Consider the following 25234-nt stretch of genomic DNA (forward strand, 5'->3'; position numbering starts at 1 on the left):
TAATGCAACAGTGAAAACTGACAGAAGATTCTGCATCGATCTGGTATGATTTCCTCCTGTGAATTTCCTTCGTCTCCCAATCTCACGCTGGAATGTGCCTCCTTGGGTACTATACAGGTGTAAAGGAAGGGGCATCAGTTAAGCCCAATCCCCTAACTTTACTTGGCTGATTTTGCCCCCTCCTTGAACAGAACTGCCAAAGGCAATTGTAGCTATCGCTTCTCGGCCTTTTGGCTAAGATCATGCGTAACTGACCTGACAGGGGAGTAGCCACCATGACCTCCGGGTGGTTCTCCCTGGATCAGGAAGGTATATGCTTGCTTTTTTGGAAACAGGAGGTTTCCTGACCCATCCACCTCCATGGCACGAACCTGGTATTGCAGTACTTCCAGGAACGGTGCAGTGGCTCTAGGCCTTTTGGCTAAGAGCATTGGCGTAGAGTGATCCTTGGCGTGTGCAAGGTGACCTCTGGCGTTTGTGATTTGACAAAGAATTGGAACGATTGGCTACGAATTTCCAAAAAAAAATTGTAGAACCAGCATCCCTCCCTGCAACTCAGCATAGAGATGGTATCAACATTAGGCCGAGGCATAGAATACAGGAGCAGGGAGGTTATGCTTGAACTGTATAAAACACTGGTTAGGCCACAGCTAGAGTACTGCGTGCAGTTCTGGTCACCGCATCACAGGAAGGACGTGATTGCACTTGAGAGGGTACAGAGGACATTTACGAGAATGGTGCCGGGAGTGGAGAATCTAAACTATGAGGATAAATTAGATAGGTTGGATTTATTTTCATTGGTACAGAGGCAGCTGAGGGGAGACCTGATTGAGGTGTATAAAATTGAGGGGCCTAGATATAGTGGATAGAAAGGGCCTATTTCTCTTAGCAGCAGGGCATAAATTTAAAGTAATTGATAGAAGGTTGAGAGGATTTGAGGGGAAATGCAGAGGGTTGTGGGGGTCTGAAACTCGCTGCCTGAAAGCGTGGTCAAGGCAGAAACCCTCACCACATTTAAAAAGTACTTTGATGTGCACCTGAAGTGCCGTAACTTGCAGGGTTACGGACCTAAAGCGTGAAAGTGGGATTGGGCTATATAGCCTCTTGTTGGCCGGCCTGGACACGACAGGCCGAAATGGCCTCCTTCCGTGCTGTAAACTTCTATGATTATATCCAATGTGCCCAATCTGCGGGAGGGGATCGGAGGGAGGTGAAATCAATCCGGCGGACCTTTCTTCAATTATACTACCTCCAGCAGCTCTAGCAGCGTACACTGGAATTATTTGGGACTGTGACACATTTGTTCAACAAGTTCCGTCACTCCCAACAGGGAAGAATTGTTCTATTTCTCATACATTCATGAGCTACCAGGCACAGCTGAAGAAATTGGTAAGGCAACCAAATGTGATCCAGTTATGGCAAAGTTGTCTGTTTACATAGCAAATGGATGGCCAAACCAGGTATCAGAGGAAGATATTCATCCATACTTCATTCGTAGGAATGAATGGTCAATGAATAAAGATTGCATCATGTAGGGAGCAAGAGTGGTCATCTCAAATATGTTCAGGTCAAAATTATTAGATTTTCATGACCAGCACCTGGGAATGTGCTTGATCAAGAGTTTTGCACAAAGTTACTTATGGTGGCCAGGTTTAGATAGAGAGAGTGTACATCATCAGTCAGTGTACAATATGTCAATCGGCAAGCAAGAAACCACCACTCTGAACAATGTTAGCTTTAACCAAGGAGAAAAAAAAACACAGGCAAGGCTTCCCGCTCCCAATCGTTATCCAGTGACTCCTACTGGAAACCAACATGAATTTGGGAAATGGTTTTGGCAACAATGCCTCCATGGTAGAATATACTGTTGTCTCGGCATCTGGATAGATCCACGTTAAGTGAGCACTGGTGCCAGAGTGCCCCAAACCAGAGCCAGTTACAGGGTGGGTTTACATTAGTAAAAGGTCTGAATTCAAGTGTAATCGGATACACTGGCAGAGACTTTATTGAATATAGAGAGGGGATACATTTTTCAGGCTGGTATGGTACATCTGAAATACCTGTACTTAAAATATTTCCATTTATTCTCGATATCAGACACAGATGCAGGAAAATATTTGGCATTAACTGGCTTTAAATTTTTTTCAGGCACTTTACAGGAAAACAATGGAAAATGGGGAACTTTACTCGAAGCTACCTGCAGTAACGGTAACTGCACCTCAGCACAGTTCACAGGCCCTAGGGGACCCCCCCCCCCTCCTCTTCCCAGCTTCCGGGTGGGGGGCGGAATGCACTGAGAGGCCGGGCTCTGGGGCACTCTTCGACCCCCCAGTGCTGTGTCTGAAATGGAGAGAGATTATAGAAGTTGTGCTGCTATCTGGAGCACTGCTCAGAGTTGGAACATGCCACTAGTTTACACCATGCAAAAAACAAAACATAATAGTGGAATATCTAACAGGTTGGAAATGTATAAATAAACATACTCTTCAAATCCCTCCCCACCACCACATTGTGTTTGAAATGGAAGGAGCAGAGCATGTTAAGCATCTGTACAACACCATCAGGCCCATGAAGCATAAATAAATCAGCCTACATGCACAAGTACAGAAACATCAAACAGACATCCTGCTCAGTGTAGAGTTTTAGTGCACAAGTTCAAACAAAAGTTGCAAAATGTGCAGTATAAAATACTAGCTTTAGATGTTCGTGTTTGAGAAACCGTTAGTGATCGGCAAGAAGTTTAGTATCACGAAGAAACCGTGGGGTCACGGCACAGCGACAATGTCTGTGGGTTTTGGCAACTCGAGACCGTTGCCTCGCTCACTCTTTCCTCATATTTCAGGTTGCTGAGCAGAGGCCTGCGGCTCCGGTGATTCTAGACGCTGATGGAAATTGGTTCGTTTCCTCAACTTCTCAGGAGCTTTTCTCCACAGTACAATCTCCTGCCAAGGCAATAAAACAGGTGGTTGAATGGGCCCGATTCTGGATTTACCACTAACTTTCTCTTGCTGGATTATAGCCAGCTGGTAATTTGCACAATCATCCACTGTGAACCCAGGCACAGCGACAGGCTATTTGATCATAAGGGCATCACAGCCAAGACTGTCCTGCAGAGGATCTCACAGGCACACTTCCCGCACCCTTCACTGGAGAGTGACCCACGGGTTCAGCATCCGCTTTATGTTGCTGCCAACTAGCCGAGATCAGCTAACAGCACAAAATGGGAATTCCTGTGTATGGATGCTGCGAAGGAATAGGGTTAGTTTTTGCTGTGGTGCCCATCAGTTGAATTGGCAGACTACACCCACTGCAAGGAGCTCATGGATTTCTCAATCATGAAAACAGAGATTCCACTAACCCGACAAATGCCCAGCTTCTACCAAACACGAGATCCCCCATTTCCCTTCCTGAGGTATAGCACATTCTCCCTCACCAGCTAGTCCCCCACCCCCTTACCTGACTGACAGTAAACACAGGGCCCTTTCTTCAGACATCCTTTCAAAGACTTCCCTTCTTAGAAAGCCAACTCTGAGCCCCACCCCCCAACACTACCCTCACATGGGCTCCTCACCTCAAACCACCTTCCTCTAAACTCAAGTCATTACACCCTTAAAAGGGGCCGCAACCCCCAAAAATTAAAGGGAACATTGATGATATGACCGGAATACTATACTAATGAAGCCACTTCATTATTCAATGTGGATAAATGTGAGGTTATCCATTTTGGGGGCAAAAACATTATCTGAATGGCGGCAGATTAGAAAAAGGGGAGATGCAACGAGACCCGGGTGTCGTGGTTCATCAGTCACTGAAAGTGGGTATACAGGTACAGCAGCCAGTGAAGGCGGCAAATGGTATGTTGGCCTTCATAGCTAGGGAATTTGAGTATAGGAGCAGGGAGGTCCTTAGCGAGGCCTCACCTGGAATAGTGTGTTCAGTTTTGGTCTCCTAATCTGAGGAAGGATGTTCTTGCTATTGAGGGAGTGCAGCAAAGGTTCACCAGACAGATTCCAGGGATGGCTGGACTGTCATATGAGGAGAGGCTGCATCAACTAGGCCTTTATTCACTGGAGTTTAGAAGGATAAGAGGGGATCTCATAGAAACGTATAAGATTCTGACGGGACTGGACAGGATAGATGCAGGAAGAATGTTCCCGATGTTGGGGAAGTCCAGAACCAGGGGACATAGTCTTAGGATAAGGGGTAGGCCATTTAGGACTGATGGAGAAACTTTTTCACTCAGCGTTGTTAACCTATGGAATTCCCTGCCGCAGAGAGTTGTTGATGGCAGTTCATTGGATATATTCAAGAGGGAGTTAGATATGGCCCTTAAGGCTAAGGGGATCAAGGGGTACTGAGGGAATGATCAGCCATGATCTTATTGAATGGCGGTGCAGGCTCGAAGGGCCAAATGGCCTACTTCTGCATCTATTTTCTATGTTACTATGTTTCAAATTTCAGAAGTGGGGAGCACTGGGAGTGTGTGTGAAAAATGGCCAGTGGAGGGCACTATTCACATACAAATAGTTGAATCACACAGACCTGATTCATTCTATCAGAGGATCTCAAGGGAGGCTGGGCAAGAAACAGAGGCTCTAACTCTAATTTCCCAGTATTCAGGAGGTTCCTAATTTGGCAGAAAAGCTTAAAACTCAGGAGGTAAATTTTTAACACATGTGGGTGAAATGTCAACGTTGCCAGAGTCCAGCCCATTGCTGACTGACAGTAAACACAGGTCCCTTTCAAAGCCTCCAGGCTAGATCCAAGACCGTCCCCATCCTCTGTCGTCGAAATACGCGGACGACGCTTGCATCTACGCAGAGGCTGAACTCCAAGCCAGTCAACATGAGGTGTACGAAAGAATGGGCCCGACGCTAAACATCCGTAACACAAACGTCCTCCACCGACCCGACCCTGCCACAAAGCATTGCCCCCCAGTCATCAAGATCCATGGTGCTGCCCTGGACAACGTGGACCACTTTCCATACTTCGGGTGCCTATTATCAGCAAGGGCGGGCATCGACGACAAGGTTCAACACCGTCTCCAGTATACCAGCGTAGTCTTCGGTCGCCTGAGGAAGAGTTTGCGAAGATTAGGCCCTCAAATCTGGCACCAAGCTTATGGTCTACAGGGCTGTAGTGATACCCATCCTCTTGTATGGCTCAGAGACGTGGACCATATACAGTAGACACCTCAAATCACTGGAGAAGTACCAACGATATCTCCGCAAGATCCTGCAAATCCCCTGAGAGGACAGAGGCACCAACGTCAGTGTTCTCGATCAGGCCAACATCCCCAGCATTGAAGCACTGACCACACTCGACCAGCTCCGTTGGGCGGGCCACATTGTTCGTATGACCGACAAGACTCCCAAAGCAAGCGCTCTACTCGGAACTCCTACACGGCAAGCGAGCCCCAGGTGGGCTGAGGAAACGTTACAAGTACACCCTCAAAGCCTCCTTGATAAAATGTAACATCCCCACCGACACTTGGGAGTCCCTGGCCAAAGACCACCCTAAGTGGAGGAAATGTATCCAGGAGGCGCTGAGCACCGAGTCTCGTCGCCGAGAGCATGCAGAAAACAAGCGCAGGCAGCGGAAGGAGCGTGCGACAAACCAGACTCCCCACCCACCCTTTCCTCCAACGACTGTCCTACCTGTGACAGAGACTGTAATTCCCATATTGGACTATACAGTCACCTGAGAACTCTGAGTGGAAGCAAGTCTTCCTCTATTTTGAGCGGCTGCCTATGATGATGATGGCCACGCCTATGGGAATATTAGGGTACTTGGGCAAATTCCATCATGACCAAGGGACTTTGTGTATTTGGAGTGGCTAGAAATGTTTTTCACCGCGAATACCATCACCACAGTCCCCGATGTAAATCATAACCGAGCGGCTTTAGAAATGAAACGGGGTATTTTCTTGCCTGAAGCAGGCCCAGAGATGTATGAAACTCTGAAAAATCTGCTTGTTCCCGCCAAGCCGAAACACATGCCACTGAGATTCTAACCAAGTCCCGAGTCCCTGGAAATTGCTGAAAGTTATCGTTTTGGAACACGCAATAAATTAAATTACTAGGGTATCAGTGAATACATTGCAGCTTTGTAAAAGCTATTCATTTATTGTAATTTCTGAAACTTTCAGGACTGAGTTTTACGTGACCGCTATTGTTTGTGGGTTGAAGAATGAACAAATCAGAAGTAAATTGTTGACAACCCCCAACTTGACTTTTGATTTGGCTTGTCAGACAGCTATGTCGATGGATATGGCAGACTGATATTCCCCTGGAATTTCACACCATTTCCAGTCGTCAGACAACCATGTGAATCGGCTACAGACTAAAAGTAAAAGGCAGTTGGGCCCCAAGGCCTCAGCAACTGGGCCCCAAGGCCTCAGCAACTGGTCAAAGTAAGTGCATTGAAGTCATGCTATCGGTGCTTGGGACAACACCTCGCTCAAAGCTGTCCATGTGAAGGCAGTGTTTCAACTGCAAGAAAACTGGGCATCTTGAGAAGGAAGGCTTGTCAACAGAAGAGTAAACCAACTGGCAATGCTAGAAGTAGAAATCGGCAGACACTATATACCGTTGAAGTAAGCAGCAGGGGATAGGGAGTTTCTGGAGATTCAAGTCATCAGGAGCATGAAGGTATCGAACAGCGATTCGCAAAGTATCGTCATCCAAGTCAACGTCACAGGAACCAGAATACCCATAGAAATAGACGCTAGTGCATCCATGAGTGTAGTACCGGAATCGCTATATTGTGACAAGTTGCGTGATTATTGACTGGAGAAATCAAAGATAGAACTGCGAGGCTACTCAGGAGAGCAAGTCCCTGTAGTAGGAAGCGTCACCATACGTGAAATACAAGGATCAGTATCAGAGCTTGTCTATCATAGTGGCGGCAAGGGACAAGCCTGCCATAGGCAGAAATTTGTTGGGATCACTGAAGCTGGATAGAAGTGTGGAAGCGAAATTTGCATCAAAAGTTATCAAGTAGTATACAAAGATGTTCTGCAAAACAGACAGTCCGATCCAAGACTTATGGGCGAATGTCAGAGTGCAGAAGGATGCAAGACCAGTTTACTGCAAGCCACGTCCCGTACCATATGCACTCAATGAGAAAGTTGAGCAAGAACTCAAAAGACTAGAAACCGAGAATATTATCGCTAAGATAAATCTGAGTAATTGGGCCACTTGAGAGAGCAGACGGGACCTTGGTTTAACGTCTCATCCGAAAGATGGCACCTCCAAAAGTGCAGCACTCCCTCAGCACTGCACTGGAGTGTCAGCCTAGATTTTTTGTGCTCAAAGTCCCTGGAGTGGCACTTGAAACCACAACCTTCTGACCAAGAGGCAAGAGTGCTATCCACTGAGCCACAGCTGAAGAACCATTACCATAAATGGTTGAAGTGGTTACCGGGAAGAGTAGTGAAGCTATGTGGCCCTCGCACATATTTGGTCAAGCTGTTTGATCACAGATAGGTTAGGTTTGTTCACATTGTTCAAATCTTACCCACAGAGGTGGAAGGAGTTGAAAGTTGGGATGATTAATTTATTCTGGTGAGTCAGATATTTTGCTACAAGTAAACTACCAGTAGCATATCCTACTGCAGATGTACCAGAAACTAAGTCCAAAAGAAAGTCAAAATTTAAGTCAGTCAGAGTCCAAGTCAGGCAGACAAACAGCCTGAAAGTGTTGAGAGTCCAAATGTAGATCAAGGTCAGCCCGTGGAGAAAAACTCTCCTCAAGCTCAGCCTAGAATGAGCCGAAGTCCGACTACAAGATGGGAAAGTTCTCTTCAAGAAAGGTATCCTCTTCAAAAGTAACTAGTGGGGTGCCGCAGGGGTCAGTGCTGGGACCCCAACTATTTACAATCTTATACGTTTCTATGAGATCCCCTCTCATCCTTCTAAACTCCAGTGAATAAAGGCCCAGTTGATCCAATCTCTCATATGTCAGTCCAGCCATCCCTGGAATCAGTCTGGTGAACCTTCGCTGCACTCCCTCAATAGCAATAACGTCTTTCCTCAGATTTGGAGACCAAAACTGAACACAATATTGCAGGTGAGGCCTCATCAAGGTCCTGTACAACTGCAGCAAGACCTCCCTGCTCCTATACTCAAATCCCCTAGCTATGAAGGCCAACATACCATTTGCCTTCTTCATCGCCTGCTGTACCTGCATGCCAACTTTCAATGACTGATGAACCATGACACCCAGGTCTCGTTGCACCTCCCCTTTTCCTAATCTGCGGCAATTCAGATAATATTCTGCCTTCGTGCTTTTGCCCCCAAAATGGATAACCTCCCATTTATCCACATTATACTGCATCTGCCATGCATTTGCCCACTCACCCAACCTGTCCAAGTCACCCTGCAGCTTTTTAGCATCCTCCTCACAGCTCACACCGCCACCCAGTTTAGTGTCATCTGCAAACTTGGAGATATTACACTCAATTCCTTCATCTAAATCGTTACTGTATATTGTAAAGAGCTGGGGTCCCAGCACGGAGCCCTGCGGCACTCCACTAGTCACTGCCTGTCATTCTGAAAATAACCCGTTTATCCCGACTCTCTGCTTCCAGTCTGCCAACCAGTTCTCTATCCACGTCAGTACATTACCCCCCATACCATGTGCTTTGATTTTGCACACCAATCTCTTGTACGGGACCTTGTCAAAAGCCTTTTGAAAGTCCAAATACAGCACATCCACTGGTTCTCCCTTGTCCTCTTTACTAGTTACATCCTCAAAAAATTCCTGAAGATTTGTCAAGCATGATTTGCCTTTCATAAATCCATGCTGACTTGGACCGATCCTGTCACTGCTTTCCAAATGCGCTGCTATTTCATCCTTAATAATTGATTCCAACATTTTTCCCACTACTGATGTCAGGCTAACCGGTCTATAATTACCAGTTTTCTCTCTCCCTCCTTTTTTAAAAAGTGATGTTACATTAGCTACCCTCCAGTCCATTGGAACTGATCCAGAGTCGATAGACTGTTGGAAAATGATCACCAATGCATCCACTATTTCTAGGGCAACTTCCTTACGTACTCTGGGATGCAGACAATCAGGCCCCGGGGATTTATCGGCCTTCAATCCCATCAATTTCCCTAACACAATTTCCCGCTTTATAAGGATATCCTTCAGTTCCTCCTTCTCACTCGACCCACTATCCCCTAGTACATTCACAAAAGGTTATTTGTGTCTTCCTTTGTGAAGACAGAACCGAAATATTTGTTCAATTGGTCTGCCATTTCTTTGTTCCCCATTATAAATTCACCTTAATCCGACTACAAGGGACCGACATTTGTCTTTACTAATCTTTTTCTCTTCATATATTTATAGAAGCTTTTGCAGTCCGTTTTTATGTTCCCTGTAAGCTTCCTCTCGTACTCGATTTTCTCCCTCTTAATTAAACCCTTTGTCCTCCTCTGTTGAATTCTAAATTTCTCCCAGTCTTCAGGTTTGTTGCTTTTTCTAGCCAATTTGTATGCCTCTTCCTTGTTTTAACACTATCCCTAATTTCCCTTGTTAGCCACAGTTGAGCCACCTTCCCAGTTTTATTTTTACTCCAGACAGGGATGTACAATTGCTGAAGTTTATCCATGTGATCTTTAAATGTTTGCCATTGCTTATCCACCGTCAACCCTTTAAGTATCATTTGCCAGTCTATTCTAGCCAATTCACGCCTCATACCGTCGAAGTTACCTTTCCTTAAGTTCAGGACCCTAGTTTCTGAATTAACTGCGTCACTCTCCATCTTAATAAAGAATTCTACCATATTATGGTCACTCTTCCCCAAGGGGCCTCGCACAACAAGATTGCTAATTAGTCCCTTCTCATTACACATCACCCAGCCCAGGATGGCCAGCTCTCAAGTTGTTTCCTCGACATATTGGTCTAGAAAACCATCCCTAATACACTCCAGGAAATCCTCCTCCACCGCATTGCTACCAGTTTGGTTAGCCCAATCAATATGTAGATTAAAGTCACCCATGATAACTGCTGTACCTTTATTGCACACATCCCTTATTTCTTGTTTGATGCTGTCCCCAACCTCACTACTGCTGTTTGGTGGTCTGTACACAACTCCCACTAGCGTTTTCTGCCCTTTGGTATTTCGCAGCTCCACCCATACTGATTCCACATCATCCAGGCTAATGTCCCTCCTTACTATTGCATTAATTTCCTCTTTAACCAGCAACGCCACCCCGCCTCCTTTTCCTCTCTGTCTATCCTTCCTAAATGTTGAATACCCTTGGATGTTGAGTTCCCAGCCTTGGTCACCCTAGAGTCATGTCTCCGTGATGTCAATTACATCATATCTGTTAACTGCTATCTGCACAGTTAATTCGTCCACTTTATTCCTATTACTTCTCGAATTGAGGCACAGAGCCTTCAGGCTTGTCTTTTTAACACACTTTGCCCCTTTAGAATTTTGCTGTAATGTGGCCCTTTGTTTTTTGCCTTGGGTTTCTCTGCCCTCCACTTTTACTATTCTCCTTTATCTTTTGCTTCTGACTCCATTTTATTTCTCTCTGTCTCCCTGCATAGGTTCCCATCCCCCTGCCCTATTAGTTTAACTCCTCTCCAACAGCACTAGCAAACACTCCCCCTAGGACATTGGTTCCGGTCCTGTCCAGGTGCAGACCGTCTGGTTTGTACTGGTCCCACCTCCCCCAGAACCGGTTCCAATGTCCCAGGAATTTGAATCCCTCCCTTCTGCACCACTGCTCAAGCCACGTATTATCTGAGCTATCCTGCGATTCCTACTCTGACTAGCACGTGGCACTGGTAGCAATCTTGAGATTATTACTTTTGAGGTCCTACTTTTTAATTTAGCTCCTAGCTCCCTCAATTCATCTCGTAGGACCTCATCCCGTTTTCTTTACCTATATCGTTGGTACCTATATGCACGACAACTGGCTGTTCACCCTCCCTTTTCAGAATGTCCTGTACCCGCTCCGAGACATCCTTGACCCTTGCACTGGGGAGGCAACATACCATCCTGGAGTCTCGGTTGCGGCCGCAGAAACGCCTTTCTATTCCCCTTACAATCGAATCCCCTATCACTATCGCTCTCCCACTCTTTTTCCTGCCCTCCTGTGCAGCAGAGCCACCCACGGTGCCATGAACTTGGCTACTGCTGCTCTCCCCTGATGAGTCATCCTCCTCAACAGTACCCAAAGCAGTGTATCTGTTTTGCAGGGGGATGACTGCAGGGGACCTCTGCACTACCTTCCTTGCACTGCTCTTCCTGTTGGTCACCCATCCCCCTATCTGGCTGTGTACCTTTAACCTGTGGTAAGACCAACTCGCTAAACGTGCTATTCACGTCATTCTCAGCATCGTGGATGCTCCAGAGTGAATCCACTCGCAGCTCCAGTGCCGCAATGCGGTCTGTCAGGAGCTGGAGGCGGATACACAGAAATGGACAGTTTCTTAAATGATAAGGGGTTATGGGGAGCGGGCAGGGAAGTGGAGCCGAGTCCATAATCAGATCAGCCATGATCTTATTGAATGACGGAGCAGGCTTGAGGGGCCATATGGTCTACTCCTGTTCTTATTATGTTCTTAAAACAGAAAACCAGTGGTTAAGTTTAACCTGTAAAGATCAAAAAGAAGTTCCTATCTTTTGTTTTACAGAATTTTACAGTACAATTTGGAAACATAAAATGGGTTCCATTTGAGAAATGTATATGAAGAGTTGTGTATACCATGCAAGTCATGTACAATGATTGTTTTGATTAACTTCTTCAATAAGGAGGGAGAAGTGTTGTAGGGCCACTTAGTGGACTATTGATGTAATAACAATAAAGCCATGTACTCTACACAGTTTTTATCCGGAAGCCATATTGTGCAGGTCTCTGTGTCGCAAGATATCACAGTGGCCATTTAGGACAGAAAGTGAAGGATGGTAAAAAGGAAGATTCTTAAAGTAGAGGTATGGTGAGTGGTGGTAGATGAGAGAGGGAGAGGGAAGGGGAGGGAGGGGGAGAGGGAGAGATACAGAGATACTAGCAGGATGGCCAAATGGAGTTTAATGCATTATGTGAAGTCGTCCATTTTGGAATCGGGAAAGGAAAGACAAGATTTTAAATGGAGCGGCAGAACCTTGTGCATTGCTATCCGACATCCAGCACTGGATGAGCAGAAATTTCCTCCAATTAAATATCGGGAAACCGAAGCCATCGTCTTAAGCAACAAACTCCATTCTCTTGCCACCGATTCAATCTCTCTCCCCAGCAACTGTAAGGCTGACCAAGTCTGTTCGAAACCCTCATCCATGCCGTTGTTACCTCTAGACTTGACTATTCCAACTCACTCCTGGCCAGCCTCCCTTGATCTGCTCTCCATAAACTTGGTTATCCAACTCTACCACCCGTGTCCCGCTCACGCATCTTTCCTGTGCTCGCTGCCCTACATTGACTCCCAGTTAAGCAACCCCTCAATTTTAAAAATGTCATCCTCATTTTCAAATCCCTCCATATCTCTAATCTCCTCCAGCACTATAATTTCCCTGAGATCTCTGCCCTCTGCCAATTCCGGCATCTTGAACATCTCCAATTTTAATTGCTTTACCATTGGCGATCGTGCCTTCAGTTGCCTAGGTCCTAAGCTCTAGAATTCCCTCCCTAAACCTCTCCACCTCTCTACTTTCTCTTTCATCATTTACGATGCTCCTTAAAACCTACCTCTGACCAAGCTGGTCATCTGCCCCAACAGATCCTTATATGGCTTGGTATCAAATTTTGTATTTTTTGATAGCACTTCTGTGAAGCACCTTGGGATGTTTTATGATGTTAAACGTGCTATATAAATGGTAATTGTGGTTGGTGACGACCAAGACAAGAACCGAGACAAGAGTTCAAATTCTACTATGACAAATTATGAAATTAAGTTTATTACAATGTGGGTAGAACCAAATTAAGTGGCTAAGAAAATCCCAACTGGTGGTTGACTAATGTCATTCAGGTAAGGGAAAGGAACCCGCTCCGATCCCCCCACCCACACATGCCTAGTCTACAGTAAGCAACTCAGTTGGCTAGCTATTTGACCATCCGATCCTCACCCTGCATGTACAACACAGTGGCGACTGGGAATTGAACTGGACCTGTACATATGGGCTAGCCAGTCACACAGTGCATTACTCTATTTTTGGCCCCGCCCTCCGCAGCTCCTCCTCACTTTCCTCCGTCTTATGACATACCTGCTGTTTGAAGTACCGCCTGTCTTCCTCATCGACTAGAACCAGGTTTAAGAAGTAGCGCACAGAGAATTTCTTGTTTACATCCCTCATTGTTGGTGTTAGATCATATCCGGCCAGGAAAAGTCTGATTGGAATGGATTCACCTTCATATACAAACAAAAACAGTTTACATTGGCATGAACAAGCCAGCTTTAGACAGTATTGCAACCTCCCCATCTCCCCCAAAAGGCACTGCTTCTTGGAGTACAATTCCACATTAAACAGCCGTGTGGTAGCTCACAAGTGGTCAATATTTACACACTAGCCTGGACCACGGGTGATCCCAGTGGCTGGATTCTAAATGTTTCGTATAACAAAAACTGCTTGTTGATTGGCAGCCCGAGTCAATTATTCTAGAGCACAGCTACTAAAGGGGGACAGCCATTCCAACTGCTCATCAGTCAGTACAGAGCAGGGTGCAGCAGAGTTGAGATCCAGGAAACAGGCACTTCAGTTGAGAGTTTGCACATTAAGTCTACAGATTTAGTAAATTTGCAATGAGTCCGCTCTAAACTAAAAAGAGAGACAAAAAAAGATTCAACAAGCCTGCTACAGCCTGATCAGGGCACCACTCAGCTCCCATGGGATCTGAACCCTGATTCAGAATATAACCCAGCATCTCATTCACAGCTTATTACATCTCAATAGCCTTGGGTCCCTCACCACCTCCCTTCACGAGTCCTACCATACCCATGTAGTCTATATTTCTGATGTGGAACACTTGTTCTAATTGAACTTTATTTTGTATGGATCGACCTAGTCATCCCTTACCCGCCGCAACGGACCTATCGAGGCTCTGCGGCCTGGCATCATCTATAAATGTAATCACTTTATATTGTACCCATGAATGATCCAAGTCATTTACGTACACTAGGCACAAAAGAGTCCCTGTTCAGAGCGTGGGTCACCCCCATTCAATACTTCTCATTTTGGCCTAATGTCCTTTGTGACCAATGTCTGTTGCCTACCATTAGCCAGCTATCAACATCCAGGTCTTGCCTTCAACACTGTAGATTGTAAAGAAGTTCCTTGTGCTACTTTATCGAAGGCTTCTCAAAGTCTTGATAAACTACATTAAATCACCTCCCCAAGAAAGTCTGAGGATAGCCATGCGAGACCTGCCCCTTATCAAACCTAGATGACAATCCCTTGTGCACTCTTCCCATTATGGAGGTCAGGTTAATGGATCTGAATGGCTTTCAACATAGAAAATACATCTGTCCCTTTTAGGCAGTCAGAACCTTCCTCAAAGATCAAGACGTCAGCAATCTTCTCCATCTTAGACAATTGCCGGTGTTCTCCCCAATGCCAGCCCGCACCCCATATCAGGGTCTGAACTGGTCAGGCTTAATGAACTCGGATGGTAATTTTCTTGGACACTTTTTTTTTTTTATACGAGGGAGTTCTTTGAATACTTTACTCCCCTCAGCATTTATTTCACGAATGCAAAAGACCAGCCATTCACTATTAAATTCCACTTTTTCTAAGCAGTAACTGAAGGGCTCCATGTTGAAACTCTCATATGAACCAGTCATTCCTCTCAAAGATCTCATGGCACTAATCGATATCCTAGTCTCTTAGTCAGCACACCTCAAACTAGCCCCCAAAGAAACTAGCCACCTAATTTGCTGTCTGGGATCCTATGTGAAAAATGGCTGCCACACTTACCCATTCAACAGTCATGACACCCAAGTAAATTATGTGTGAAGTGTTTCAGATGCTTTCAACTTTTTTTCATTACTGTTTGTGGGCTATTGTTACGCAAGTTATTGTGTGAATCCCCAGGACATTGCTGCAGGAGTTCTTCAGGGCAGTATCCTAGGCCCAACCAGCTGCTTCATCAATGACTTTCTCTCCATCATAAGGTCGGAAGTGGGGTTGTTTGCTGATGATTGCAGTGTTTAGTTCCATTCGAAACTCTTCAAATAGTGAAGCAGTTCATGCCCGCATGCAGCAAGACAACATTCAGGCTTGGGCTAATAAGTGGCAAGTATCATTCACGCCACACAAGTGCCAGGCAATGACCATCTCCAACAAGCCAGAGTCTTAACTGTTATGTCTCAAATAAAGCAATGTGACTGAGTACTGTAAACTTGAGCAGGTGTGACCTTAGTCTCTTTATTCTGACTCCAGAGTGCAGGCATAGCATGGGAGGCCTGCTGGAATCCCTTGGGACTCCAACAGATGCGCCCTCTGGTGGCGGTAGAATGCTGGTCATAAGGCGTTGCATACATAACATCACTCCCCCCAAAGTCAACAATACACTTATTTACAGGGAGAGACGATCTGGGGCTTTCCGCTCCCTAGTCGATTGTCTCAGTACAAACACAGGTGCAGGTGAGTTGGTTGGGCCTTCGCTGGGCTGCTGCGCAGCTGGCTTTGCTGGGCTGCTGAGGATGATGAATTAAGCTTCGTGGTCAACCGTGATGTTGGTTGCCACTTGTGTGTGTATCGGAGGGTCGATGTTGGTGTCCTCTTCAGGTTGCTCGTGGCTGTCTGTGAATCGCAGTTTGGTTTGGTCTTGTCCAAATGCTTTCTGCAAGTTTGTCCATTTGCAAGTTTGATCTCAAACACCCTACTCCCTTCTTTGGCTACAACAGTGCCAGCAAGCCATTTGGGACCATGTCCATAATGGAGTACAAATACTGGATCATAGACTTAAATATCACGTGACAAATTTGTGCGATCATGGTACATGCTTTGTTGATGCCGCCTGCCCTCGACATGATCATGGAGATCAGGGTGGACTAGAGAGAGCCTGGTTTTGAATGCCCTTTTCATGAGCAGTTCGGCAAGGAGAACCCCGGTGAGCAAGTGGGGTTTTGTGCGGTAGCTGAGCAGGACTCAGGACAGCCGGGTCTGCAGGGAGCCTTCCTACACGCGTTTCAAGCTTTGCTTGATGGTTTGGACTGCCCGTTCTGCCTGGCCGTTAGATGCTGGCTTGAACAGGGCAGATGTGACGTGCTTGATCCCGTTGTGGGTCATGAATTCCTTGAATTCAGCGCTGGTGAAGCACGGTCCATTGTCGCTGACAAGGACATCAGACAGGCTGTGCGTGGCAAACATGGCGCATAGGTTTTCGATGGTGGCAGTGGACGTGCTTATAGACATTATTACACACTCAATCCATTTTGAATAAGCATCAACAACAACCAAAAACATTTTGCCTAGAAACAGGCCAGCGAAGTCAACATGGATCCTAGACCACGGTTTGGAGGGCCATGACCACAAACTTAGCAGTGCTTCCCTGGGTGCATTGCTCAGTTGAGAGCAAGTGTTGCATTGGCGCACGCAAGACTGCAAATCTGAGTCGATGCTGGGCCACCACACATGGGATCTGGCTATAGCTTTCATCATTACTATGCTTGGGTGGGTACTGTGTAGGTTGCGTATGAACGTTTCCCTGCCTTTCTTAGGCAAAACCACGCGATTACCCCACAAAAGACAGTCCGCCTGTGTGACATTTCGTCTTGGCGCCGCTGGAACGGCTTGATCACTTCATGCATCTCCACTGAGACACTGGAACAGCTCCCATGGAGGATAGAGTTTTTTTTTTTTACAAGGGACAGTAAAGGATCCTGGCTGGTCCAGGTCCTGATCTGGCAGGCCGTAACAGGTGACACTTCGTTTTCAAATGCATCCATCGCCAAGATCAAGTCTGCAGTCGGTGCCATTTCCACCCCAGTGGTGGGCAATGGTAGCCGACTGAGAGCATCAGCACAGTTCTCTGTGCCTGGCCTGTGGCGAATTACATAGTTACATGCACACAGTGTGAGCGCCCATCTTTGGATGCGAGCAGAGTCATTGGTGTTAGCACTATTCTCAGAGAGCAAAGGGATTATGAGCGGCTTAAGGTCAGTTTCTAACTCGAAGTTAAGCCCAAATAGATACTGGTGCATTTTTTTTCACCCCGTAAATGCATGCTACAGCTTCTTTTTCAATCATGCTATAGGCCTTTTCGGCCTTGGACAAACTCCTGGACGCATAAGCGACCTGTTGCAATGTTCCCGATTCGTTTGCCTGTTGTAACACACACCCGACCCCGTACGAAGACGCATTGCAAGCGAGCACTAAACGTTTACATGGGTCATATAGAACAAGCAGTTTGTTGGAACATAACAGATTTCTGGCTCTCTCAAAAGCAGTCTCGTGATTTCCCCCATACCCAGTCAAATCCCTTGCATAGTAGAGGTTCTAGCAAGGTGCTTAACTTGGGTAGGAAATTACCCCAATAATGGAGTCCCAGGAACGACCGCAGCTTCATCACGTTCTGTGGTCTCGGCGCGTTCTTGATGGCCCCAGTGGGTCTGATGCCATCTGCCGCGATTCTTCTCCCCAAGAACTCTTCCCGAGTCCCACACAATCTAGCCGACTTAGAACCTCTTCCAGGTTCTGCAAGTGTTCAATGGTGTCCCAACCTATGATCAGTGTGTCGTCCTGGAAAACCACGGTGCGCAGAACCGACTTTAGCAGACTCTCCATGTTCCTTTGAAAAATAGCCGTTGCCGATCGAATCCCAAATGGGCATCTATTGTAGATGAACAGACCTTTGTGTGTGTTGATGCAGGTGAGGCCTTTCGAAGATTACGCCAGCTCCTGCGTCATGTAGGCAGAGGTCAGGTCCAATTTGGTGAACGTCTTCCCTCCAGTCAGCGTCACAAATAGGTCATCTGCCTTGGGTAGCGGGTACTGGTCCTGCAGCGAAAAACGGTTAATCGTTACTTTATAGTCTCCACAAATTCTGACCGTGCCATCCCCCTTGAGAACCGGAACAATCTGACTGGCCCATTCATTGAACTCAACCGGCGCGATGATGCCCTCTCGTTGCAGCCTATTTCAGCTCAATCTCCACTTTGTATGGCACTGCACATGCCTTGTGGTGGATGGGTCGTGTACCAGGAACCAAGTGGATCTGCACCTTCGCCCCAGAGAAATTTCCGATGCCTGGCTCAAACAACGACGGGAACTTGCTTAAAACCTGGGCATGAGGCATCGTCGACGGATGAAAGCGCTTGGATGTCGTCCCAGTTCCAGCGGATTTTTCCCAGCCAGCTTCTGCCGAACAGTGTGGGCCCATCTCCTGGTACAATCCATAGTGGTAGTTCGTGCACCGCTCCATCATAGGAGACTTTTACTGCTGCACTGCCAATTACAGGGATCAGCTCTTTAGTGTAAGTTCTCAGCTTGGTATGAATAGGGCTCAGCTTGGGCCTTTGTGCCTTGTTGCACCACAGCCTCTCGAAGGCCTTTTTTGTTCATGATAGACTGACTCACTCCGATGTCCAATTCCATGGATACTGGAATTCCGTTCAGTTCAACTTTTAACATGATCGGTGGTCATTTCATGGTGAAGGTGTGTATCTGCCTCCTTGATGCGAGTCTCTAGTTCAGTTTGATCGGTTTTCCTCTGCAACGTGGTGGTTTGCAGCTCGTCTGCACATTCGCTAGAGGTATCCCATTGTTCCACAGCCTTCGCACAGTGTGTGAAGCGGCATTGATGGGCTCGATGATCACCTCCGCAGCGCCAAGGTGGTAACTGCCTCGCATTCACACTTAATGGCAGACTCAGTCATCTGAGGTCGTGCAGCTGCAGGCGTGTACATTCTGCCATATGCATTCCTGCCCAAAGACGACATTGCTTGCCGATGCATCTTTATGCTGCAAAATGTGTTTGGTGTTATCAGTGATGGACCTAAATGCCTGGGCTATCGTTATGGCTTTGCTCAGGTTCGGTGTTTCAACAGTCAATAGTTTGCTAAGGATAACCTCATGGCCAATGCCAAGCACAAAAAAGTCTCTTAGCATTTGCTCCAGGAATCCACTGAATTCACAATGTCCTGCAAGGCGCCTTAATTCGGCAACGTAGCTCGTCACTTCCTGACCTTCAGACCGTTAACATGTATAAAATTCCTTGCCATCAGAACGCTCTCCTTCGGATTTAGGTGCTCCCAGAACAGCATTCAGTTCTTCATACGATTTGGTTGTTGGTTTCACTGGAGCAAGAAGATTCTTCATAAGGCCATAGGTTGTTGCCCCGCAGACAGTAAGGAGGATCACCCTTCGTTTAGCAGCGTTTGCATTCCCTTCCAGCTCATTGGCCACAAAGTATTGGTCGAGTCGCTCCACGAAGGCTTCCCAATCGTCACCTTCTGAGAATTTCTCCAGGATACCAACAGTTTTCTGCATTTTCACGTTATGGTTTGTTATCTATTACTAGTCGCTAGTTGTCATGTCTCAAATAAAGCAATGTGACTGAGTACTGTAGACTTGAGTAAGTGTGACCTTAGTCTCTTTATTCTGACTCCAGAGTGCAGGCACAGCATGGGAGGCCTGCTTATATGCAGTGCTCCCTAGGGATGTTGGGATCCCTTGGGACTCCAACAGATGCACCCTCTGGTGGTGGTAGAATGCTGGTTACAAGGTGTTGCATACATAACTAACCACCACCCCATGACATTCAACGGCATTACCATCACCGAATCCCCCACCATCAACATCCTGGGGGTCACCATTGACCAGAAACTTAACTGGACCAGCCACATAAATATTGTGGCAATAAGAGCGGGTGTCTCACCTCCTGACTCCCCAAAGCCTTTCCACCATCTACAAAGCACAAGTCAAGAGTGTGATGGAATACTCTCCATGCATGCATGAGAGCAGCTCCAACACAAGAAGCACGACAGCATCCAGGACAAAGCAGCCTGGTTGACTGGCACCCCATCCACCACCTTAAACAAACATTCACTCCCTCCACCACCGGCGTGCTGTGGCTGCAGTGTGTACCATCTACAAGATGCACTGCAGCTACTCACCAAGGCTTCTTTGGGAGCACCTCCCAAACCCGTGACCTCTCCACCTAGAAGGACAAGGGCAGCAGGTGCATGGGAACATCACCACCTGCAAGTTCCCCTCCAAGTTACACAACATCCAGACTTGGAAATATATCATCGTTCCTTCATAATCGCTGGGTCAAAATCCTGGAACTCCCTTTAAGAATGCTAGTCTGACAGTACTGTGGGAGTACCTTCACCACAACAACTGCAGTAGTTCAAGGTGGCATCTCACCACCACCTTCTCAAGAGCAATTAGGGATGGGCAATAAATGCTGGCCTTGCCAGTGCCACCGCCACCCACATCCCAGAAACTAATTTTTTTTTTAAATCAGGATAAGGACTACAGAAGTGCAGGAATTGGGTTATTCTTCTGCCCTCCCTCATTTTAAGCAAGTGGCAGCTAGAAAATGCCATTGAAATCTTTTAAATTATGTCAGGTTAAGTTTTTAAAATTCATGATATGAGCCAGAAGCATGAAATTCGAATCAGTCCATGGAGCCAATTGCTCCCTCACTGCTGCCTTGGTGTTGAGGCTCAGCTTTGGCTGACAGTATGGTCACAAGGTTTAGTTTATTGCTACCAATATACTTTAGCAGAAAAGTCATGCTTTAGCCAATACTCTTACCCCCATCATGTCACACCAACACTCCCCGCCCCAGTGCCAGGCATGTACCCACCAATATTTCACCCTGCTGGTATACAGGTCAAAATTGCTCTCTCGAGACACAGCTCAGAGCCGCCGAGTACCCTGCTGGCTGCCATGTCCAGTTCATAGGGACAGAGAGTTCCACAGCCACCGTTACACAGAAATCCTGGGACATGGCATTGTGTGGGAAGTTTACAGGATGGTGGCGAGACCATGAATTATAAAAACATCTGATCAGGAGAGAAAGCTTCAGCACCAAATAACATCCCTCTCCACAAGTCAACACTGGCCCAAACATCAACTCACTGCCAGCACCTGACACGTTATCCGTCAGTTAGCACTTCAGGGCTCTTAAATGATCCTCAGATTATTAAAAGCAGCTAACTGGTTTGTGAAAGTAGTTGCTGTATTTGGGACAGCTACAATTATAATTTACATTTATATAGCGCCTTTAACATAGAAAAATATCCCAAGACACTGACAGGCAGAAAGGGGAACAAAATAGATGTCGAGCTTAGGAGGGGCAAGTTTAATGAGATCCACCCTCGTGTGCTTTGCTCAGTCCTAAACTACTTTCAACTAATATTGACCTGACCCATTTTTCCGATGTAGCCCAACAATGTGTGTTTAGGTTTCTAGCATTTTCAGATTGTCTCTGGATGAGATAATGACAGTGCTGGAGCACTTAAGGACCCAGCTAAGAGAGCCCTATACAGCCAGCACCTCACAGCTAACCTTGATGACCCCGAGACACAGAATGCCCACAGCACTTGGTCTGCCCACCAGGCCTCCATAACCAGAGCCTGCAAAGAGACGTTCAGTCACTCAGCCAGAAAACACCAGGACTGGTTTGTTGAGAATGATCAGGGGATCCAAGAGCTAATAGATCACAAACACAGGGCATTTCTGAGCCTTAAATAACAATTCAACGCAGGAGCAGCAAAGCAGCATTACAGACGGCTCAAGGCTGAGGTCCAACAAAAAACTCAGGACCTAAAGAACAGGTGGTGGATGGAGAAAGCACAGGAGTTACAGCAGCTGGCCGTCAGCCATGATGTGCGAGGATTCTTCATCGCAGTCAAGGCCACCTATGGGCCAAACACCCAAGGCCCCACCCTACTGCTGGGCAAGAACAGGGAAACACTCATCAAGGTCACCAGGGCAGTCAGGGCCCACTGGAAGGAGCACTTCGAAGATCTCAATAGAGACTCTGCCTTTGACTCGAGTGTTCTCGACTCCATCCTGCAGTATGCTACCCACCACCACCACCTCAGTAAGACCCCAACACTGCACGAGGTTGAAAAAGCCATAAGATAGCTTAAAAACAAGGCTACGGGTTCAGATGAAATTCCTGCTGAGGCATTGAAGTATGGCGGAGAGGCACTGCTGGTACGAATACATGACCTCATCTCTCTCATCTGGGAGGGAGGAGAGCATGCTGGGGGATCTCAGATGCAGTAATCGTGACCAACTTTTTAAAAAAAAAAGGGGACAAGTCCGACTGCGGCAACTACAGAGGAATCTCCCTGCTATCAGCCACTGGGAAAGTTGTCGCTGGAGTCCTCCTCAACCGTCGTCTTCCCGTGGCAGAGGAACTCCTCCCGGAGTCACAGTGCGGATTTCTTCCCCTACGGGGCACAACGGACATGATTTTTACAGGAAAAATGCAGGGAACAGCGCCAGCCCTTATACATGGCCTTCTTCGACCTTACAAAGGCCTTTGACACTGTCAACCGCAAAGGTCTATGGAGCGTCCGCCTCTGTTTCGGATGCCCCCAAAAGTTCGTCACCATCCTCCGCCTGTTCCACGACGACATGCAGGCCGTGATCCTTACCAACAGATCCATCACAGGCCCAATCCACATCTGGACCGGGGTCAAACAGGGCTGCGTCATCGCCCCAACCCTCTTCTCAATCTTTCACCTCAGTCAACAAGCTGCCCGCTGGAGTGGAACTACACTACAGAACCAGTGGGAACCTGTTTAACCTGCGCCGTCTGCAGGCCAGGTCCAGACCACCCCAACCTCAGTCATCGAGCTACAGTAGGCGGACGACACCTGCGTCTGCGTACATACAGAGGCTGAACTCCAGGACATAGTCGACGTATTTACTGAGGTGTACGAAAGCACGGGCCTTGCACTAAACATCTGTAAGACAAAGGTCCACCATCAGCCTGTCCTCGTCACACAGCACTGCCTCCCAGTCATCGAGATTCACGCGCGGCCCTGGACCACTTCCTATATCTCGGGAGCCTACCATCAAACAAGAGCAGGCATTGACGATGAGATCCAACACCGCCTCCAGTGCGCCAGTGCAGTCTTCAGCCGCCTGAGGAAAAAAAAGAGTGTTTGAAGACCAGGCCCTCAAACCTGCCACCAAGCTCATGGTCTACAGGGCTGTAATAATACCCACCCTCCTGTATGGCTCAGAGACATGGACCATGTACAGTAGACACCTCAAGTCACTGAAGAAATACCACCAACGATGTTTCTGCAAAATCCTATAAATCCCCTGGGAGGACAGGCGCACCAACATCAGTGTCCTCGTCCAGGCGATCATCCCCAGCATTGAAGCACTGACCACACAGTTCACATGCCAGACACAAGACTCCCAAAGCAAGTGCTCTACGCAGAGCTCCTTCACGGCAAACGAGCAAAGGTGGGTAGCGAAAACGTTACAAGGACACCCTCAAAGCCTCCCTGATAAAGTGCAATGTCCCCACTGACACCTGGGAGTCCCTGGCCAATGACCGCCTTAAGTGAAGAAAGTGCACCTCGAGTCTCAACGCCAAGAGCGTGCAGAAATCAAGCGCAGGCAGCGGAAAAGCGTGCGGCAAACCAGTCCCACCCACCCCTTCCTTCAACAACTATCTGTCCCACCTGCGACGAGTCTGTGGCTCTCGAATTGGACTGTTCAGCCACCAAAGAACTCACTTCAAGAGTGGAAGCAAGTCTTCCTCGATTCCGAGGGACAGCCTACGATGATGATACACCTCACCTTTAACGGGAGCTCCATCCATTATTTCATACTTGGCAATAGTTTCCGTCTCAGTGGTTGTACTGGGCCCTAATCAAAATAAAAAGTGACACATCAGGCAACCGATGTAACCTGTCTCAAACAGCAGTACACATGGAATCCAGCAACAGTTCCCTTGGATTCCTGTTGCTGTCCTTACCGATACCAGTGATCTCTTTTTTGATCAGCTGAAGTTCCATGTGCTGGATTTTGATTCTCACCAACAGGAAGTAGATCTTTCCGACAATCACATCCTTCAAGTGGTATCTGTTAAAGAACCAAAAACACAACCAGTATAGAACGCAAGTCTTAAGGCTGGGATGGACACTTTTATATCTAAAAAAACTTCAAATACACACACACACACAAACCAACACTTATACGATTCAGTTATAATTAAGAGCAATACTGTTTAAGTAGTACCAATTTCTACTGGATTCTAATCTTATTCATTGTAAATCAACTCAACTAGTAGTTTTAGCCTGAATATAGTCTGACAGTGTACTATTTTCTGCCTTTTGAGGTGGAGCGTGTGGAAGGCAGCCTGGGCAGTGCCTGATGCAAATGGACAATTGTTAATCTGGTTACTTGCTGCTCCCATTCATAAGTTGCACATTTCAGATTATAGACATCTTTTTGCTGTGAATACAACTGAACAATAAGCCAACCTAGTTACAAGATACTAACCAACCCAAAGATTGGAGAATACAACACGGGACTCTGTTCATAGGAGACTGTGCTTACCGAAACTTTGTAGCTGACCGCACAAGTACAGGTGCTGGGAAAGCACAAACTGTCACTGGTGATGCCCATTCTGGAGTATGTATGCTCTTTTCCACAACTTCCTCAAAAGGAATATCTATGCATGGGGAAGTGCTCCCAGAGGAGTGACCAGGAGGATTTTAGACATTGCCGACCAAGTTCATGAAGAAAGGCTCACACAAGCAAAATGCAACTTTACTGAAGGAAAGATCAAAGATGGGAAATGTTCAGGTCTTGGAAATTAAAACAGGTGCCGTTAAGGTTGATGTGAGGAAGAGAAACTACAAGTACATAGGATTAACTTGTATAACAGACCAGAGAGAGAGAAGGGAGTTCACCCAGAGGATGGAATGTGGAACAGACCCAGAGAGGGAGAGAGAGGGAGAGAGAGGGGGCAGTCCACCCACAGGATGGACATGTGTAACAGACCCAGAGAGAGTAGGCAGTTCACCCACAGGGTGGACATGTGACACAGACCCAGAGAGAGAGAGAAGGCAGTTCACCCACAGGATGAATGTATGAGAGACAGAGAGAAGGCAGTTTATTCTTTGTCAATTGCTTTTGTTTAAAAAAAAAATTCAAAATGGAGCTATATCTTTATGTTAAAGGGATTGAAGGTCACATATTAATGTAGTCAACACAGATAAATGGGAGGTATTACATTTTGGTAGGAAGAATAGGGAGGTAATTTATTACTTGGAGGGTGAGAGTCGAGATGGG

At 46.8% G+C, this 25234-nt stretch overlaps 1 protein-coding gene and 1 non-coding gene across 2 annotated transcripts in view; one reads left to right on the top strand and one right to left on the bottom strand.

The window, feature by feature from the left end:
* The first annotated feature begins 214 nt into the window (after window positions 1-214).
* Window positions 215-408, top strand: LOC139260555 (U2 spliceosomal RNA). Its single transcript, XR_011592812.1, has one exon. It is a non-coding gene; the product is annotated as a U2 spliceosomal RNA (small nuclear RNA).
* Window positions 409-1982: 1574 nt separating this feature from the next.
* The window catches only part of vps26a (VPS26, retromer complex component A), a 63418-nt gene continuing 40166 nt past the window's right edge, over window positions 1983-25234 (bottom strand). Inside the window, exons 6-9 of the mRNA XM_070876307.1 lie at window positions 23913-24019; window positions 23735-23803; window positions 13220-13362; window positions 1983-2942 (exon numbers count right to left, since the gene is read on the bottom strand). Coding sequence (XP_070732408.1) covers window positions 2832-2942; window positions 13220-13362; window positions 23735-23803; window positions 23913-24019 — 430 coding nt within the window. The 3' untranslated portion in view covers window positions 1983-2831. The remainder of the gene's footprint in view (window positions 2943-13219; window positions 13363-23734; window positions 23804-23912; window positions 24020-25234) is intronic.

Source organism: Pristiophorus japonicus, chromosome 3 (assembly GCF_044704955.1).
Source record: "Pristiophorus japonicus isolate sPriJap1 chromosome 3, sPriJap1.hap1, whole genome shotgun sequence".
Lineage (NCBI taxonomy): Eukaryota > Metazoa > Chordata > Chondrichthyes > Pristiophoridae > Pristiophorus > Pristiophorus japonicus.